Source organism: Crinia signifera, chromosome 5 (assembly GCF_055691185.1).
Source record: "Crinia signifera chromosome 5, ASM5569118v1, whole genome shotgun sequence".
NCBI lineage: Eukaryota > Metazoa > Chordata > Amphibia > Anura > Myobatrachidae > Crinia > Crinia signifera.
In genome coordinates, this window is record NC_139221.1 from 55,124,204 (window position 1) to 55,143,996 (window position 19,793).

General features: G+C 41.6%; 1 protein-coding gene across 3 annotated transcripts in view; it reads right to left on the reverse strand.

Annotated features, from left to right (window-relative positions):
- TRPA1 (transient receptor potential cation channel subfamily A member 1) overlaps positions 1 to 19,793 on the reverse strand; it is a 121,996-nt gene that overhangs the window by 65,381 nt on the left and 36,822 nt on the right. For 2 of the 3 annotated variants that reach the window (XM_083187248.1, XM_083187246.1), the window contains exons 5-9: positions 16,578 to 16,685; positions 12,128 to 12,236; positions 11,899 to 12,047; positions 9,647 to 9,783; positions 5,337 to 5,385 (exon numbers count right to left, since the gene is read on the reverse strand). In XM_083187248.1, the coding sequence (XP_083043374.1) occupies positions 5,337 to 5,385; positions 9,647 to 9,783; positions 11,899 to 12,047; positions 12,128 to 12,236; positions 16,578 to 16,685 (552 nt within the window). The remainder of the gene's footprint in view (positions 1 to 5,336; positions 5,386 to 9,646; positions 9,784 to 11,898; positions 12,048 to 12,127; positions 12,237 to 16,577; positions 16,686 to 19,793) is intronic. The other variant, XM_083187247.1, reaches the window with a different exon arrangement.

A 19,793-nucleotide genomic window follows, 5' to 3' on the forward strand; every position in this document is an offset into this window, starting at 1 on the left:
TGCAATTTTTATGTTTTTTATGAGAATGCAATTTTGACCGTGTGATTTTTTTGGTCATGGCGAAACATCTGATTTACTGCAAATTGCATACTACTATATGTGCAAAATTTGGCAAACGTGCAATTTTGTCAGTTTATGACCAAAAAAATCTCACATTAATAAAAATTGCACCTTAATACATTTCGCCCAAAGTCTCTATAGAATTTGTTATCTCCTCCGGCATCTATAGTGCTTCACATTAAAAGACCTCTGGTCTAAATTGATAATGATTTCTTGCTCTTTATAAGACTCTATGGAAAATGTATCAAGCCTTATAAGAGACAGATACTGTAAAATGAAGATGTTTTACAAAGCGGCTTCTTCATAAACTGTGCTAGATAAATGACAGACGCTGATTGGTTTCTTTGAACAACTCCCCTTAATCTCTCTCTGAGGCTCTTTGCCCATCTGTGTCCTTACTAGTCAATGTTGTTCTACTAAAACTCAGCTGGTGAAGTCATTTTGGAGAGAATTATTAGATTGCGCTATGATAGATTTACATACGGGAACTTTGTGCCTAATTCAGCTTTGTACCGCTAATTAGAGAATTTGCATTCAAGCTAATATTGAACTACTGCATGTGTCCTTTTCACATTGTGCATGCACTAGGGGAAATAGCGATTGAAAATGCAAATGGAGGTCTTGGCTAACATTTGAGGTCTCCTGGATGGGCCGGATGGCAGCATTTAAGATGTCGCTGCTCCCCAAGTTAATGTACCTATTTCGCACCATCCCCTATACCTTCCCTAAAAAGTACCTCCAACTAGCTACCTCCATTCTGATGAAGTATGTCTGGTCAACTAAACCTCCAGCTATGGCCCGTTCTAAAATGTCAATACCAAAGGCATTCGGGGGACTTGACCTGCCTGACCTATCCCAATATCAAGCAGCTTGCCTTCTTGCCTCGACTAAATATTATTTCGAAAGAGATGCACCCGTGGCGTGGGTGTGCGTTGAGCAGGTTTACTCCCCTCAAATTCCTCTCCCTGATCTACTTAAGATCCCAAAACACATTAGACCCCCACTAACTGGCCTCCTCCCTGCAACTGTCGCCACTCTCCATATGTGGGACCAATTACTAACCACCCTCCGTGCCTCTACAGCTCTCATTAATACTCTGACCATTACCACAGTGGCAAAACTGATACCAAATCTCAACCTGAACCGCTGGAAAAACTGTGGGATTAATTCTTTAGGAGACGTATTGGACGCCCACTCAATCCTTCCCTTCGCCTCCCTGCGAGAAACATACTCCCTCCCCCCCCAGGAATATCACCACTACCTACAATTGTCCCATTGGTGGAGTGCCCACTTCTCCATCCGCTCTGCCCCAGAACCACATTGCCAGGCAGCCCTCTCCCGACCCACCCAGACGACATCCAGGGGGGACATCTCCTTTTGGTATGGCACCCTGACTACTCCCCTTGAGTTCACTAAGACCTCCGCCCATAGAAAATGGGAAGCAGACTTAGGCATACAACTATCTGCCCCTCAGTGGCGTAAGATCTTTTTAACCTCCTAAACTATGTCTCGCTGCATCAACCACTCGGAGATGCACATCAAACTAATCAATCGACTTTACTTAACGCCAGATCGCCTTCACACCTTTTGGCCTACATGTTCTAATATGTGCTGGCGGCGGTGTGGGAATGTGGGCAACATATATCACATCTTCTGGTCCTGCCCCAAGCTCAGGGAATACTGGGGAGAGGTCTTTAAGTTAATCTCCACGGTGCTCCAGATATCCCTTCTCCCTGACCCACTCATAGCCTTGCTCCATATGTACCCCCAGGATCTCCCTGCAAGGAACACATATGTCCTCGGCCATATCTTGATTGCGGCACGAGCAAATTTAGCCCAACTATGGAAACAACCCTCCCCCCCGTCCCTCCTTCAGGTCATTTTAAAAACAAACCATCATTATTATATGGAAACTGGCTTTACCTCTTATTCGTCTAAACCCTCCTCACCCCACTCCAGATGGGCCTCTTGGTGTAGTTATATGACAGATGGAGTAGGTGCCGGCCCTTCTACCGACAGCCTCCCTGGACAGACGTTACTGTTTAGCCTGAATGAACCCCCAGACCCAGACCCACCCACGCCCCAAGTACCTGATCAGTGACCACCCCCTCTCTCTAGGGGTGATAGCCAGGTCAAGGCGGAGGCCTACAGAAGTGCTACCCTCAGATACAAGTTCCCAGTTACCACACCAGCTTGCGGGTCATATCTCGATGCTTTATGTTATATTGTATGTAATATGTCTTATGTTCACCTCGCTCTGCGCAGCGACAGGTTCTCGCTTTGATACATTTGATACGCTTACCTTATTTACTGTATTTACTATATTGTTCTCACTATTGAATGTAGTCCACCCCTCTCCCCCCCCCTAAGTACCCCCTTTTCTCTTTTGTACCCCTTATTAAATTTGTGCTAATAAAAATTTATTGATGGAAAAAAAAGAAAATGCAAATGGATCACAATGTATTGACTGACAGGAAGCCGGTGTTTCTGGACAGAAACCTGACATTTTCTGTGTGTGTGTCAGAAAAAAAACGGGTATTTTTGGGGATGGTCTTTGACATCAGCACTGACCACTTCCAGCCTGTCCAGTTGCAGATTAGTGGCAGCATCAGCCCTACTCACATTTGCTCAGATGGCAAAGTCTCTTTTTCGGATTTGCGTAAGGATCTGCGAATTGATAGTGACCTGCGATCCATCCACAAATTACACTGGTGGGGTTTTTTCTGTCTGGATGGCGGCTTTCTACCCGCAGTCAGCTGCAACTTCTCAGATCAATGATCCATGCTGAATGAGGCCCTCTGTTTGACGCACAGGGCAGCCCAATCTAATGAGATGCTATGAAAAAGCACCTCAAACTGGGGGTTATTCTGGTTCACTCCTTCTGGCAAATTCTTTCTTAGATGGACAAAACCATGTGCACTGCAGGTGGGGTAGATGTTACTTGTGCAGAGAGAGTTAGATTTGGGTGGGGTTTTACTTCAAAGTGAGATCTATATTGCAGTGTAAAAATAAAGGGTACTTGTTTCCTAGAACGGCCACACCGATTTTGATCGGGTCGGTCATATCGCGTCGATCGCATCGCATGTGACCAAATCGCATGCGATGCGATCGAAGTGATGGCCCCGATTTTTACATTGATTGAAATGTGAATAGCGTCCCTGGGATCCTATTTTACATTGGATTCAATGTAAAATTCTCCCCAGACCCCAATTTTAACCCCCTCAACGGCACCCCACGATTGACGCCAACCCGAAGCGTGGCGAGCGTAGTGAGCCCGCGAGGGGCGGCGGTACGCGTCCTCCGACCTTTTCATACCCCTACTACCCACGTCGGCGTGGAGTTGAGAATATAAAGTGTGGCGAGCGCAGCGAGCCACCGAGCCCGAAGCGTGGCGAGCGTAGCGAGCCCCGCGAGGGGACGCGTATAACTTCACAGGTATACACGTCCCCTCGCGGGGCTCGCTGCGCTCGCCACGCTTCGGGCTCGGTGACTCGCTGCGCTCGCCACACTTTATATTCTCAACTCCACGCCGACGTGGATAGTAGGGGTATGAAAAGGTCGGAGGCCGCGTACCGCCGCCCCTCGTGGGCTCGGTGCGCTCGCCACGCTTCGGGTTGGCGTCAATCGTTGGGGTGACGTTCGCAATGGGGGGGCATATACAATGAGAAATGGCCCATATTGGCCCATTTCCCATTTTTTCCCGCATTACAATGTTAAAAATATTTTAACATTGAACCCTATGGCAAAATCAGGTCCATCGCGTCGGTCGCGTCGCGTGCCATGTTATGGAACCCGACCTACGAGATGGACCCGATTTTGCCTTTGCCGGCAAAATGGACCTGATTTCAAAGGAAATCGGGTCCATCAGGGGTAATCGTGTACCTTAAGTTAAGGTACACGATTACCCCCGATTGTGGCCGTTCTAGGAAACAAGTACCAAATAAAGCAGTCCGTATTTTCCCTGCACAGAAACAAAATAACTCACCCAAATCTAATTCTCTCTGCACATTTTACATCTGCCCCCCTGCAGTGCACATGGTTTTGTCCATCTAAGAAGGAATTTGCCAGAATGAGTGAACCAGAATAACCCCCACTGTTCTCTTGATACGTCTGTCCTGTGTAGTTTACCAGTGGTGTATCCTGCAAATATCTCACATCAGATTGGCCATTCATGATGTGGCGACTAGTATCTATTATCTGTATTCTGTTTTAGCCCAAAGGAGAGGGGTATAGACAGAACCTTATGGGCCCCGTAGCAACATTTTAAAGGGTCCGCTGTCAAAATGCTTCTTGAGAGACACATTGTCTTAGCATGTATTACTTTTATTACCCATAAGAGAACCAAAGTACAGTAGTTCCTTATTTAATGTCATTCCCAGATGTGGTGCACTAGTTCACATTATGGTAAATTGTAGAGCTGCCAATACACATTATGAAACACAGTACCCCCACTTCACATTATGACCTAGTGTACCTAGTTAATATTATGCTACATTTTTGTGCCTCCTTTTCAAATTATGCCACATTGCAGTTCCCCAGTTAATAGTATAAAACATTATGATGCTCTCACATTTATTTTATACCACATCAGATTCTGTCTTTCATTTTCTAGGAAGCAAAACAGTATGATACGAATCTGATTGTTTGCTATAGTCAACATCACCTCTTTTCATTTTTTAGAAGCTTTAGTAAATGTACCACTAAGTTATAATTGCATTAGCTTAACATCCTCTTTGTTATTCCAGTATGACAATTGATTGTTTCTACTTAAAATATACACAAGGGGGAAAATTTACCAAGATGGGAATTCTGATTCACATGGGATGTTGCTATGGGCAACAAAATCACATACTACCTATAATCTTCTAGTAGGTTCTAAATGAATAAGAAGTAGATTTTGATTGGTTGCCCATGGCAACATCTCATGTGAAATAGAACTCCCATCTTAGTAAATTTCCCCTATTTTTTTAAAAATGCATAATAATATAAAACATTAAACCACATGTACCACAAATAAAAAACAGAAAATCTAGTACAGACCAGTATATGTTAAAAAATTATGTTTGTGTGCATGATAAAATGGAAAATGTAATTTCTACTTAATTCCCTTAAATATCTTAACATATTAATATTAAAACCATTATTGATCTATGTTTGGTGGACATTTAATCTGACTCATTTATTGCAGTATAAATACATAAAGCTATTTGTTAACATTTGTTGAGCTGTGGCCATATAATTATTTATACAGTTTAATGATGAATAATTATATTTACCATTGATATTAAATACTCTGCCAGGTCCACATGATCAAACAATGATGATCTGTTGGCAAAAAAAGAGAATACAAATCAGTGCAAACAATATTAGTAATTGATAGGTAATATTATTTTTATTTAAAACTTTAAAACAATGCAACATGGGGGGTATTTAATCCTGGATTACGACTGTATTATTATTATTTATTACCAGTTATTTATATATCGCATACATATTCCGCAGCGCTTTACAGATAATATTTGAATACTCACATCAGTCCCTGCCCCAGTGGAGCTTACAATCTATATTCCCTACCACATGCACACTCACACACAGACATTATAGGGTTAATTTTTGTTGGGAGCCAATTAACCTACCAGTATATTTTTGGATTGTGGGAGGAAACCGGAGTACCCGGAGAAAACCCACGCAAGTACGGGGAGAACATACAAACTCTGCACAGTTAGGGCCATGGTGGAAATCAAACCCATGACCTCAGCGCTGTGAGGCAGTAATGCTAACCGTTGCATTGTCCTTACTGCCCCAACATTCCAACAGTCAGAATTCTGCCCCGTTTTTGGTCCACTCGCAAGTTTGTTGGCAGGCAGAAATCAATGTTCTGCCTGTTGAGCAGTGAAAACTGGAACGTGTCAGCGAAATGCCTCTGGGCCCCGGTACAAAAAATTGTCGTGGTCAATATGAGGTGTGGTCAACAGGGGTGCGGGCCAATGGGGGTGTGGGCTGTGTGCCGACACACAAGCTGCTGCAGCTGCCTCTCTCCACCATTCAGCACACGGCACTGAGCAGCGTGTGCTGAGTGGGGGAGAAAGGATGTGCGGCTGCAGCAGTCTCTGCTCTCTACTCCCGCTGCCCAGTCTCTGCAGTGGAAGAGGGGGGTGCAGGACCCAGGCCCCTCCAACAGACCCAGGCTCGGGTAAAAAGCACTGTTGTATTCAGTGCTGTTGAGGGGGCCCTCCCTTCTCGACGGCACTGAATACAACACAATAAATAGACTCCCTTAAGTGGACCCTTAACCCCTTGAGTGGAGGGTTTACCTGGGACAGGACAAACATAGCTTTGTCCTGTCCCAGAAATACTCACCACAGTAGGGGCAACCACTGTCTTCTGCAGCATATCCTGCTCCCCTGGGGCTTCTGCTGGCTTCGACTGTTTGTGGCCGCTTGGAGAAGTTCAGGGTGTGTAGGGGGTCCTCAGGAGCATTTAGGAGTTCAGGCATTCAGCCGTTGGTCTGCTTGGGCATTCCTGTGTTTGGACGTCCGATTATAAAAATTGCCGAGTGGCCAAACATCCCCGCCTTAATCCTCCGCCAGCGGTGATTGGGAGGAATGGCGGTGGCGGTGAAGGGGAGGATTGGCAATGGGGGATCAGCAACAGGGGGGATTATGGTGCACCAGTGGTTCACCGCTGGAGGCACCACTGGCGCACCCTTTTTTTACAGTGGCACGCACAGCAATTTCTTGAGAGATCCCGCTTCTGAAGCAGCTCAGCCCGAGAAATTTTTAGCCATACCACCAAAGGGGTTAAAGACAAAAAAGATCCATCCATTAAATTAAAAACATTTTCACTTTACAAAACTTTTTGAAAATTGCATAAGCATAAACTTTCGTCCCGTCCGTAGGACTGGTTACTAATAATTGTGGGTTGGATTGTGTAACTAATCTTAACCTGTTCCTTTTGATGAAGAAATCTTCAACAGAGAATACTAAAATGTAGGGTAGCATGGAAAGCAAAAACATGTATTATGACTATATGAACTTTTTGGTCTCTCTGCTTTGCTGCCATACCATAAACAGACCACTGTATACATTCAGTAGATCAATGACAATATAATAGTGTGATGACCGTAGCGAGGCACCATGCCCAAAGCATAGCAAGCGCAGCACACTTATATGGTGACCATGTTGATAGGTATTCTACTTCACATGTGATGTTGCTATGGGCAACCAATCAGAATCTACTTCTTATTTATTTAGCACCCTCTAGAAGTTAGTAGACAGGATCTGATTGGTTGCCCATAGCAACATCACATGTGAAGTAGAATACACATCTTAGTAAATTTCCCCTGATATAGACACCCCCCAAAAAATTTAAATTCATGTCAACCTTTTTCATGTCAACCTCTTCCATGTCAACCTAATGCTTGTGTCGACTTAATGACCATGTCGACCTATTGCATGACATTGTCCTATTTCAGAGGAGATTAACTAATAGCCTTACGGCTAGGAGTTAGCGGGCGCCTAATTAGGTGGTTTTGTGAAGCTGCTCCTACTAGGAGGTGTCAGGCCCCTAAGGGAATAGAAAAAGCAAAAGGTGAAGGTGGAGCGCTAAAAATGAATCAATTGGTTAAATCGGTATACAACAATAGGAAATGTATTTGTTAATAAGTACTGTGCATTAAGCACTGGGTAAGGTGTGTATAAAAAACAATTATGTAATAACCATTAATTGCAATTATGTATAGTACAATCTATAATATTTAAAAATACAATAAAAAAGATTTGGGTGTGATACTTAATTGGTCTGAGGTCCCGTTTTGGAGTCCTTTTTATATGGAGACGTTTGCTCGTATTTATTTTCCTTGGGTTAGTCCATCAGAAAGCTGGGTGGTATGGGGGTCCATCAACCTTGCTGTAATTTAATCACGCTGGAGGATAGAGGAAGGCCCCTGTTGGTTTGTGGGGAATCCTCAACGATTATGCGGCATTGTAATCCTCAGTGTGCAGGTGGTGGCGTCCCAAAGTAGTTGCTGCAGCTATTAGCCTAAGTATAGCAGGTTGCAAGATACGTCTCCAGAGCGGGGAGATCCAAGTCCGACCAAAATAACCCAATAAAATCAGCAGGTGCTCCCTGACATGTTTCGCCATCCAACTGACAGCTTTTTCAAAGGTGTAGCACCATGTGAAAATCCAGGTTTTTATACCAAACCACAGGAAGTTCACTTAAGGAATTAGCATGTTACTTAGCCAATTAGATACAATACAACATCATCTACAAATGAAAATAATCATGTATATACATATATGCATAAAGGAGGCAGACCCATTATAGAAGTGAGGAGTATTTACCATTTTATAAATTAGAAGAGGTTAATGAAGGGAGTACCCCCTGTCGGAGTACCGGCTAAGGCACCCACACAGGAGGCCTGTACACGCGCATATAACAATATGCACATGCCTAGAGCCAAACCATCGCCCCCACCCATGCTAACACGTGGGGGGCCGAGTAAATCAGAATCAGGGCCATTAGAATGGTGCCACTGTCTGTAGACATCAGGTTCACTTTAACAAGCGCACTGATGTGTACAGCAATACACAGTAACGGCAGTGACACCTTAAATTTAAGAACAAAACGATTGTGCAAATAGTAATATGGTGAGATTTACACTTATAATCATAAATGACTAAAAAAAATAGAACCAGATGGTTAACGAGGAAATGGAAATACAATTTATGAGTAGTTAAACCATAAAGTTAATTGCTTAATTAAATTTACTCAGATCTTTATGATTAAAGTCAATAAAACTAATGTTCTAGGGGTTGAAATTAAGAAACAACGTGACAGTGGTAGAAACCAAGCCGATATATGAAATCAGTCCAGTGATTGGCTAGAACGATTATTGTCATCATTTTAGTATTGTTTTTCCACAATTCGTGCCTTTACTTATTGTATGGTATTGGAATTGCATTAGCTCAGAGAACTTTATCTATCTATCTATCTATCTATTTATTTATCTACCTATCTTCTATCAATTATCAATTTTTTTATGCTCTTTTGATTGCTTTCAAATATTACCTTTATTTTACTAATGATTTGCTGCAATAACTTAAAGGGATAGTAAAAAGATAAATTGCAGATAAATTGAAATACGTACAACAACATTTTGTGTTTAGTAAAACCTAACAACTTCATTGTAATTTTATCACAAAGAAATGTATCCTATTGATACATTTTATTTAGCGGTTTATTATAACTAGCAGTATAATGCCTAATGTACATCTTTAAACAATTTTATTTACGTTTATTTGCAAATACCCTCACAAACCGGCAATGAGCAAAAATAAAAATACTTCATAGTTCACAGTCTTTTTAAGAACTGTATATATCAAATTAAAATGGCAAGTGGCATTTTAATGAACTTGTAAAAAAAAAAGATAATGAGAAACAGCTGCATCACTTTACGGAAATATTTAGTAAGAACCAGTAGGTGGTTTGGGACTGTTGGCGATTAAGAGCCAACAAAAAAATGGTTTAATAATTACAAATTTATATCTGTAATATCAGAATTGTAAAAAATCCTCTTCCTTACTTATGTAGTGGTGTCTCATTATTTCCATCTGGCAGATCCACAATTTTCTTCTCACCGTTGTAAGATGAGACCATAAACTTGACAATTTCAGTTGCACCTTGCGTAGCAGCAAAATGAAGAGCAGTGGCGCTGTCATTCTGCAACACAAAGCCTGTAGTAACTGAGAGCTCAGTGATAACAAAAAGCAGGGAAATCCTGTGTAGCAGTCACACTGTGGGGTAAATTTACTAAGATGTGAGTTCTATTGAAGATGGGATGTTGCCCATCGCAACCAATTAAATTCCATCTATTATCTTCTAGAAGGTGCAAAATAAAAAAGTAGAATCTAATTGGTTGCTATGGGCTATCTTCACTAGAACTCCCATATTAGTAAATTCACCCCTGTATCTTGTTGTGACCCCAATATTTGAAACATAGAACTTGACAGCAGATAAGAACCACTTGGCCCATCTAGTCTGCCCTAAACACATGTATATGCATGCACTTACACACTCGGGGTAATATTAGTGAGGAGCCAATTAACTTGCCAGTATACAGGAGTGTGGGTGGAAACCTACCCAAGCAGTAGAATATACAAACTCCACCCAGTTAGGGCCATGGTGGGAATTAAACCCATGACCTCAGTGCTGTGAGGCAGTAATGCTAACCATTACACCATCTGTGCTGCTATACCTCCTCATTTCTGTACACATCCATTTGTAAAACAATTCCCAACACCTCAGACAACTATTTTAATTATGTGGGATGACAATAGTACTAAATTGGAACTTGTCTTACAGTAATTCATCAATTTAATGTGACAACATACTATATGAAAAATCAGAACAGTGATCTTAGTATTATCGATGTCGGTAACTCAAACAATGCCAGGTCTCCAGCAGAGATTTCCCCCAGGGGCATGTACACATGGTGACATCACCAGCATCAGAGTGACTGGTGGCAAAATTGTGCACTAATAGGTGGCACTGGCATCTCTTTAAGAAAACGAGATGATGATGCCACAATGTCAGAGCTGGTTTGAAAACCTTAGTGGAAGGAGTAAAGAGAAGGAACAAGAAGGTCCATTAGGTTGCATGGTACAGCAGACACTCCATAAAAGGTCCTGATGTAGTTTACAGGTTCTAATAATTTTTGAGCCATCAAGAACCCAAACAGACAGGGAGGTACAAGCAGTGATGCATAAAATCAAATTGGGGTACTGCGAGGCAAATGGGAATTGTTGTATACATGTGTTATCATGTGATCCGGGGACAGTACTGTGTGGCATAATGTGATCTGGGGGCGCTGTGTGTAAAAATTGTGAACATTTATGACATAATGTGAACTGTTGCATATATATGGCATCATGTGAACTGGGAGCTCTACAGTGTGTTCAACACATGTAAGATCCCTCTGAGTATTTACATATGACATTTTAAAAACATTACCAGTATATCAATGTTACAATTAACTTGTTTCCCAAACTATTTATAGCTAACCCTATCAGAGATCTGTCACAAGACAGTGTTGACTTTTCTTTCAAACTTAACCATATACCACCATGCATTAACAAATGCCGCTTCATCTATGCTGATCGTAAATTGCTGACTGTCAGCTGATACTTAGCTATTACCTGGAACTAGATAAGCACTTAAGGTCTGATTCAGTACCACTCACTAAGCAGCGGTCATTCGTTGCCTAGCGGGCTGCTTAACACCACATGCTGCCCGGCAGAACAACCACCCCCCCACACCACCACCACCAGCGCCACCCGCATCCCCTTGGTAGAGTCCGAGAACAGATTCCTTCACATGCGGCTGGAGGGTTGAGAGAAATCATTTGATCATCGCCGACCAATGAATGATTTCTCTCCCCTTCGAAAATAAAACTCAGTCTAAACTGACTTTTAATTCCTTCAGAGTCCGCCAAAGATGGGGTGGGCTCTGATGTCATGTGATGGCAGCCACTCATCCCCGGCATGCATTGGCCCATCTAGTGTTTTCATGGGGATGCCCCTAAAACGCTGAGCGTTCCCTGCTCCAGCCCCTGCCTGCCCTTCTCTACCTAAGCGAGCGCCTCAGCATATGTGATAGTCGCCGAAAGCGTTCGCACATTGGCCCTGCACATATGTATAATTTCCCATATGCATGTGCACCATCCAAAATGAATATCCTCCTTTATGGGAAGTCTAGTAAAACAAACGTATTCTCTTCCATTCAAAAGGATCATCTATGATTCAATATTTGAAGGAAGCTTTGGGAACAAATATCAACTACCTGTTTGAGGTCGATCTTTGCTCCATATCCGATGCAAGCCTTCACAATTTCTAAGCGTCCATTTTGAACAGCCACATGAAGCGGACTGCTTTTCTCATTGTCTGTGAAGTTTATGTGGTCTTCAATGCTAAATCCAAATTCTTCCCCTGAAATGATAATGGTAAATGAACACATTCTCAATGTTGCCAACCACAGCTTAAACAAAGGTAATAGCCATCATCAATACCTTTCTTTAGAATAAGGTCCATGCAGTTTAAAGACCCAGCGAATGCAGTCATGTGTATTGGGAAGCATCCTATCTTATTTCTCTTACACAGCTTTGCCCCCTGGTTAAACTGCAAGACAAAAGGAAACACTAACATACTAAGGATATTTTAAACATGGGTTCTATAACTGTAGCACGTACATAGAACATGGTGTGTGCTGTATATATTCAGGGGTGCCACAAAGGGTTTTGGTTGGGGGGCAGGCTTTTTAAGAATTTCTTAGAGGTCTCCATAGGTTCCCCATACCTTCTGTCTTAAGCTGAGTGCAAGGGGAAGGGCCCTGAAGGTGGGTAGAGAAAGGTGGTGGAGAGGGAGGAAGTTAAGCCGTTGAAAGGGGATTACCTCCGTTCTGCCATTGGCACCTCTTAAATGTTATTTTTGGGGTGAGAACCCCCCCCCCCTTACCCACCTTTTTCCAACATCTATGTGTACATTGTAAACTTTATTGCATTATAATCTTCTGATCAGAGGAGGGAAGATAGATTTGAGCATCATCAGGATAGAGATCATTTGGGAAATCAAAAGTGCAAATGAGCTCACCTAAAGGGCCCTTCCCCTATACAGTGTATAGAGTGAGGGAGAGGTCCAAGAACAGAACTTTGGGAGACACCTATTGATAGGGAAAATGTGGGGAGGGGCAGTCATGAGAGGAGACAGACAATGAGCAGTCAGTGGGCCCACCTCCCTCCTACAGAAAACTTATGAAATATAACTCTAATATTATAAATACTAGTGAAATATCCTCCTTCTCCCCCAGGTTCACCTATATGAGTATAAGATAAGTAACAGCATGCCGGATGCAGTATCATTGCCAAAGAATTAGCTGATAAATGTCATAAAACGCTCCTGCCACTGCCGGATCAGGAAGTTGAATCTAATGTGCTGTTTAACATTTTAAAGGGCGGTCTCCCAATCTCACAGAGGGCCAGATGTACTGTAACAAGCTTTAAAAAGTGATAAAATTGAGAGTGATAAACAACCAGCCAATCAACTCAAAAATGACAGGTAGGAACTGATTGGCTGGTTGTTTATCACTCTCCATTTTATCACTTTTTGAAGCTGGATACATCTGACCCAGAAGCCGGTACACATTGAGCTTCTTCTGGCAAGGTGTGCACGTGGTCACAGGGGATGAAGCAGGGTGCACACTACTTGGCTGTTCACTGAACTGCCCTAGAGGATCTGCAACCTGCTATAGAAAAGTTGCAACTTAAATATATGGATGATTACTTCTAGTTTCTGGAGTTATTAACCCGGATAAACTGAAGGTGTTTTTTGCCAAAATGTTATCAATTTGTGAATACCTCCACTACATATAAGAGTTTACTGGACCATGTATATTGTAACAGTGGAAATGGCTCCAGTCCTGTATGTCTCTACGATGTTCAAATATTGGTCATTCTGATTATATTTCTCTATTCCTAGTTCAGTATATAAACCGTTAGTCAAGTAATTATATTAATATTTGGCCCAAAGGTGCTATGTTAAAGCCAGAAGATACTTTTGCATTTACCAATTGGAATATGTTTGTTGAGGAGTCATGCTTAGAGGAGAATGACAAAATGGTAAATGTGGATACCCTTGTCTCTATGATCATGGGTAATGTAAATTGCTGCATTGAATTGTCACCATAAAAAGAAAGCTCTGATATTGGCAAATGAAAAGCCACGGGTTATTGGAGCAATGCAAACCCTACTTGTGGGACAGGACATTTACAACTACTGTCATTGTTGCTTTTAAAGTTGCTAGACAAAAATAGGCATAAGTGAGACTAAAAAAGCATACTCTGACAATGATGTGACAACGATGCACGGAGTATGCATACCTCCCAACATTTTAAGATAGGCAAGTGGGACTGCTCACATGCATCAACTTTTTGGGGGGTGTGTCCCACCAAAAAGTGGCATGTCTTATACCCATGACACTACCGCTAGACCATGTACCTGTCTTTGCCCCTGTGGGGGCATGCCCAGCAGCTCCCTCTGGTGGCAAGAATAGACGCTGTGCGCATGTGCACAGTGTCTATTCACAGACAACAGGGGGAACTCCCAACTGCCCCCCCCCCCCCCCGCGGGAGCGATTTCAGAACGTCCAAAAAAAACGTGACGTTCCCACGGTTTCTGATGCTGGAAGAATCATCTGGTGGACAATGCCTTGCCAGGACAAAGTCTTGTAAGGCCCCAGGCCCAGGAGGGATCCTGGGGAAAGTTCTGAATTGTGATTTTTAGCGATTCTCATGCCCAGTGCAAAACACCAAGGTGCTTTGAATCGACAATAATTATTCTGGTTCCAAAACATAGTAAGGCTTGTGATTCGAATGATTATCAGCCAATTGCTTTAAAATCTCTAGTTATGAAAGCTTAGTGGTATATTAGATAATAATAATAATAATTTTGTTTGTATAGCTCTCTTTCTCCAATAGGACTCAAGGCGCTCAACAGATAGAATGAACGTAATACAGTACAGGAACAATAATGTACAGAAAAGCTTTTTAGAAACTACAAAGAGCATGGCGATACTTAAGGGAAGTATGATATGATTGAGTAAACAGGAAAGTCATGAGTCTGTTTTTGAAGGATTCTAGAGTGGGGGCATCTCAAACTGTGCAGGGAAGTGAGCTCCATATAGTCAGAGCCACATGGCTAAAAGTGCGACTAGGCATGCCAAATGGGAACCCACAGTTGAGCATGGCTAAATCTGTACAGAGATCTGATATGAGTATAACACTCCATGGGGTAAATGTACTAATTTACTAAGATCACTGATTATGGCTACGGTACAAACGGGTACGACTGGGATCGTCCGTAATCGGCTGAAAATACGAATGGAAAATATGGCAAATTTTATAAGCTGCTGTATTCTTCTGATTCTTATTTTCTGATGGCAATGTGACTTGTATTTGGCTGCCGTATTTACAGGCAGCTAAACACAACCGATACATCAGCATCGCACGGATCAGTCAGGTTAATGCGCACGCTGTTTTTTAAATGTATCTATTTATTCTATCTTTTATACAAAGAAGCCTGCATGGATCTGACTGACCCATGCAGGCTTCAGCCCAATATGCCTGGAAAATGAGGAGTATTTTCCAGGGGTATTTTATGCAGAATTAACAGCTGTATTCAGCATACGACCGCATAGCAAATTTGAATTCTCCATTCAAGTGAATTGTGAAATCAGTTTGTATTCTTTTCAATGGTACAGTATATTCATCCGTAAAACAAAATACAAATGGAAATATCGGTTGTAAAACAATACGTATACATTACTTAGTTAATTTTAAAAATACAAATTTATGGCCGTGTATCACATCCAATGGCGACGAATACAGGCATTCGTGGCCATTCAATCTCAGTAAATCCCCCCCCCCCCCGCATGCCTCTCGTCAGCCATTGTTATTAAACTGCTACTTTATACCAATTTCCTCCCAGATCTGTAACAAGGATTCTTAGCGCCCTGTGCCTTTGCCTTCTATTACTAATGTGCATAGTGATTGATTTATGTGTTATGTAATTGTCAGCAATTAGGAAAAGATTGGGAACAGGAAGGATCAATGTGGAGAGCTCTCTGTATAGATTAGATTACTGACGCCATAACTTTGGAGCCAGGAAGCAATATAGTGACTAAGGTGTTTAAGGTTTGACGCCAATAGAGCCACACATTAATTTATTCCACACTGTACATGACATTTATTTTTTACAATGTATAAAATATACCTTATAAGATAGAGCCATCCTCATCTAGCCCTTTAGTAGGATTAAGGGGCAGATTTATTAATCTTGGAGAAGAGATAAACTGGAGATAAAGCGGAGAAAAGGTAAAAGGAGATAAAGCACCAGCCAATCAGCTGTGTTTGAAAAAGACAGTTGGGAGTTGATTGGCTGGTGCTTTATCTCCTTTTACCTTTTCTCCACTTTATCTCCAGTTTATCTCTTCTCCAAGCTTAATAAATCTGCCCCTGAGTGAGCTAGAGCTGTTGGATTTAATCCTATGCTAATCCCCCAACTGTATTGCTCTATGTATTGGGGCTGAGAACAATAGGCCTTGGCTTACCATGGCTATCCAGAGAAGGCTAGCTGAAGAAGGCTCCATCTGTATGTTGTATTGTGTGTTACATGTCTATGGGTCATAGGGTCAACACTATGAACATTGACATACATTAGGTCAACCAATAAAGGTCAACAAGGCTTAGGTCAACACATTGAATGTTGACCTATTCCATGTATTGACCTAGGTCCTGTCCACCTTTAGTGGTTGACCTAATGTATCTCGACCTTCATACTGTCGACCGAGCGACTGTATAGCACATATCCTCTCATTCTATTTCACATGTACTGTCGGACATAGAACTTATAATGATTGAATAGGTAACTATGTATACATAACATTCCATGAGCTCTACCAACTTACCAGCATTATTAAGGCTTCTGCATTATCTTTAGCGCACGCCTGCATAATTGGCGTATTGCCAAGATCACCTTCCAGATTGACATCTGTAGCGCTGTAGTTGAGTAATGCCTAAAAGAGAACAATCCGTTACTGCTATGAGTGTAAACATATTATATACACACACTATACAAGACCCTATTTAATATCTATGAGTGAATAAGCTCTGGGATCCACTTAGAACTGGACAGCACAAGGTAATCTAAGCCTGTGGTTTAGCACTATTACATCTGGATTTGATGTTACCCTGATAGTTATGAGCATTTGTGACAGTGTCTAGGTCAGAGCATCTAAGTTGTTGTAAGTACAGTAACTTATTATAACACACAGTCTTAGGGGGTAGTAGACTCTCATCATACATGATGAAAAAGCAGTCAATGCCTCACTAATCGAAGATAAGTCTACCCTCTACCCCCTATTTGTAGTGGGGACTTGTGTTTGTGCTTCCAATAAAGTTCTCTGAAGTTTTTGACACTAAATATTTTACAGTGAAAATATTTATCTATGACTCAGAATGAAACTAAGTATACACTGGCTTGGCAAATAAACTATATAGTAGGGTGATACGGAAGACGCATGTAAATAGGCACAGGGATTTTGAGTGAGTGTGCATAATGTACAGTCCTACCATAGGTGTGCGCACATTGAGTGTCAGGGGTGCACAGGCACCCCCTAGTGCTGTACCCCCACCCTTATGAACACCTCTGCTGCTAACAATACCAGCAATACCCTTAACCAAAGACTTTTGCTTTTTAGAACTGTATTCCATTTAAAGAAGCACCCACCAATCAATTATATGTGTGTTTGCATTGTTACTTGTACTAGACCATTGTTATATCACTAAATACCTGCGTCATCCATATATGTTTATGACTGTATTTGCATGTACTGTTACACAGATTAAAACTAAAATAGGCAGGAGATTTTGGTGTGGCTGAGAGACTTTTTATATTGTAGCGAGTGCCAATAGATGATGGAAGACATACCTGATTGGTTGTGTTAAACACGCCCAATAGGTGGAGCTATGCACACTCCATTGAGAATGCACCCCCTAATAAAATGTGCTGCGCACACCTATGAGTCCTACAGAAATGGACACAATAAGTATACGGATTAGTACTGATTAGTGTAGATACATTGACTTTGTTGCGGAGCCAAATGTGACTTTTACACTACCAGTAGCTACTTGGAATCTACATTTTATAAAGCAAATATTCCCAAACTCAGCCACTACATTGCAGGTTTTAAGGATATCCATGCTTAAGCACCAGTGACCTATAGTAATTATTATCTCAGTCAATTGATTTAATCATCTTGACTCATGCAGGTACTGTATATGCTTAATACCTGGGACTGTAATGGTGCAGTTGATATTTCGCCAACCACAGCCATAAGTACAGTAGCTGCTTTTATCTAAGATTAGGAGGCTCCCGTATACTCTGGGAGCTGGATAGCGGAGGTCTAGTAGCTGCTACCTTATACCTAAGACGCACACCTCTAATTACAGCATTACAGCTGGCATCGGACTAATGGACATTGTGGTAGTGGTTGGTTCCGTCCACAGGGAAACCTCCACTCAGTATGGCGGCACCAATACCCCCTGCCCCACCCCCCTGCTAGGAGCTTCCACAAGGTTTATATAGGATAAGAGCAAATATGGTAATGATGCTACATTTTCAATACACAAAAGCACTTAAAAAAAAATGCAAATAAGAAAAGAAGATTAGGACATACTACATTGTATCTTCTATTGTTTTCTTTTTTTCTTTTCTTATATTTTATGCACATTTAGAAGAAATGAAACTTTGGTTTTCCTCCCAGAAAGCGTGAGAAACGCCATTGGGCAATAGGTGTTGCACACGGACCTACTATCACCCTTACCAGGAATCTGCAGCATTGTGACCGAACCAGTCCCCCATTGAACCCACAAGAGGACATCCAATCTGTTTGCACTAACCCAAGGGACCATCATCCGGACAAGCTCACGTTTTCTGGAAGGAATGCCACCTCTCTAAAAAGCGGACACCATTCAGGTACCCTATCCTCTACAGTGGATTCATCATTTTTACCATCAATTAAGGGACATTTGGAACAGACGCTGCTTCTACCCACAAAATTGGACTAAGGGTGACTATCAATTAAGGCTGATGCACACCTTAAAATGTTTTCTTAATGTTATATATATGCTATTTAGCTACTTTATTATTGTTTAGCATTTCAATGTATTACATTTTATTATCCTCACTGCACACTGTTCTTTTAGCGCAGCGACACCCCCTCTTTCTTTGTTTTTTATATATGTGGGCTTGACCCCCCACCTTTTTGTGCTGCTGCAAGCAGCCTCATATTTAGCACCCCCTTAACAACTTGTACAGTTATCTAAAAGCTTCCTATGGTATGTTCTGTAAAAATGCTACATGTGAAATATTATATAATGCTAACCGATAGCCATTTTCTTGTTTTCTATGAATTTTATATTTCCCACAGAAGTCATGTTGTTTCTACTCTTTATGCTTCTGTAGTTATTTTGTCAATTGTTTGATGTATACAGTAAATGTATTGGTCTTCTTGGTCCTAGAGGGTTACATTCTCTCCTATTGACCAACAAACACCCTTTCCTTTTTTTTGATTGTATGTTTTGTAATGATTTATACCTTTTTTATGTCCCATTTGCTTTGTATTTATATAGTGGAGCAGAATAAATGACACACGTGCAGCTGTCTTAATGTGTGCCACCCACATAACAGCAATTACCATATTTCATAGCTGCTCGCACCTCCATAAGGTAAAGCAACCAATCAGCATCTAATGGTCATTTCAAAGACTGTGCTAGATAAATGCCTATTAAAAGCTGATTGGTTGATTTATGCATCTTCTCTGCTATGACCCTCTCTAAGGCCTAGTACTGTACATCGTCCCCTAGATCTGAGAACAAAATCACTTTCTGCAAATATTTAATCAATTCCTATTAAACTGATCTGATTTAAAATGAATTGACCTCCATTGCAGGGATTTTCTAGATGTTGCTTCTGCGTTGGTAACCTGGGGACAGCGAGCTTTCTCACCTACAGAATTTCTTTTAGCTTTTGAGTGCAGATAATAACATTTACTGTATTTCCTAACTCGTTGCAACTTCTTAGAAGTAGGAATCAATATCGCTGAAACCATTGCTGGAAAATG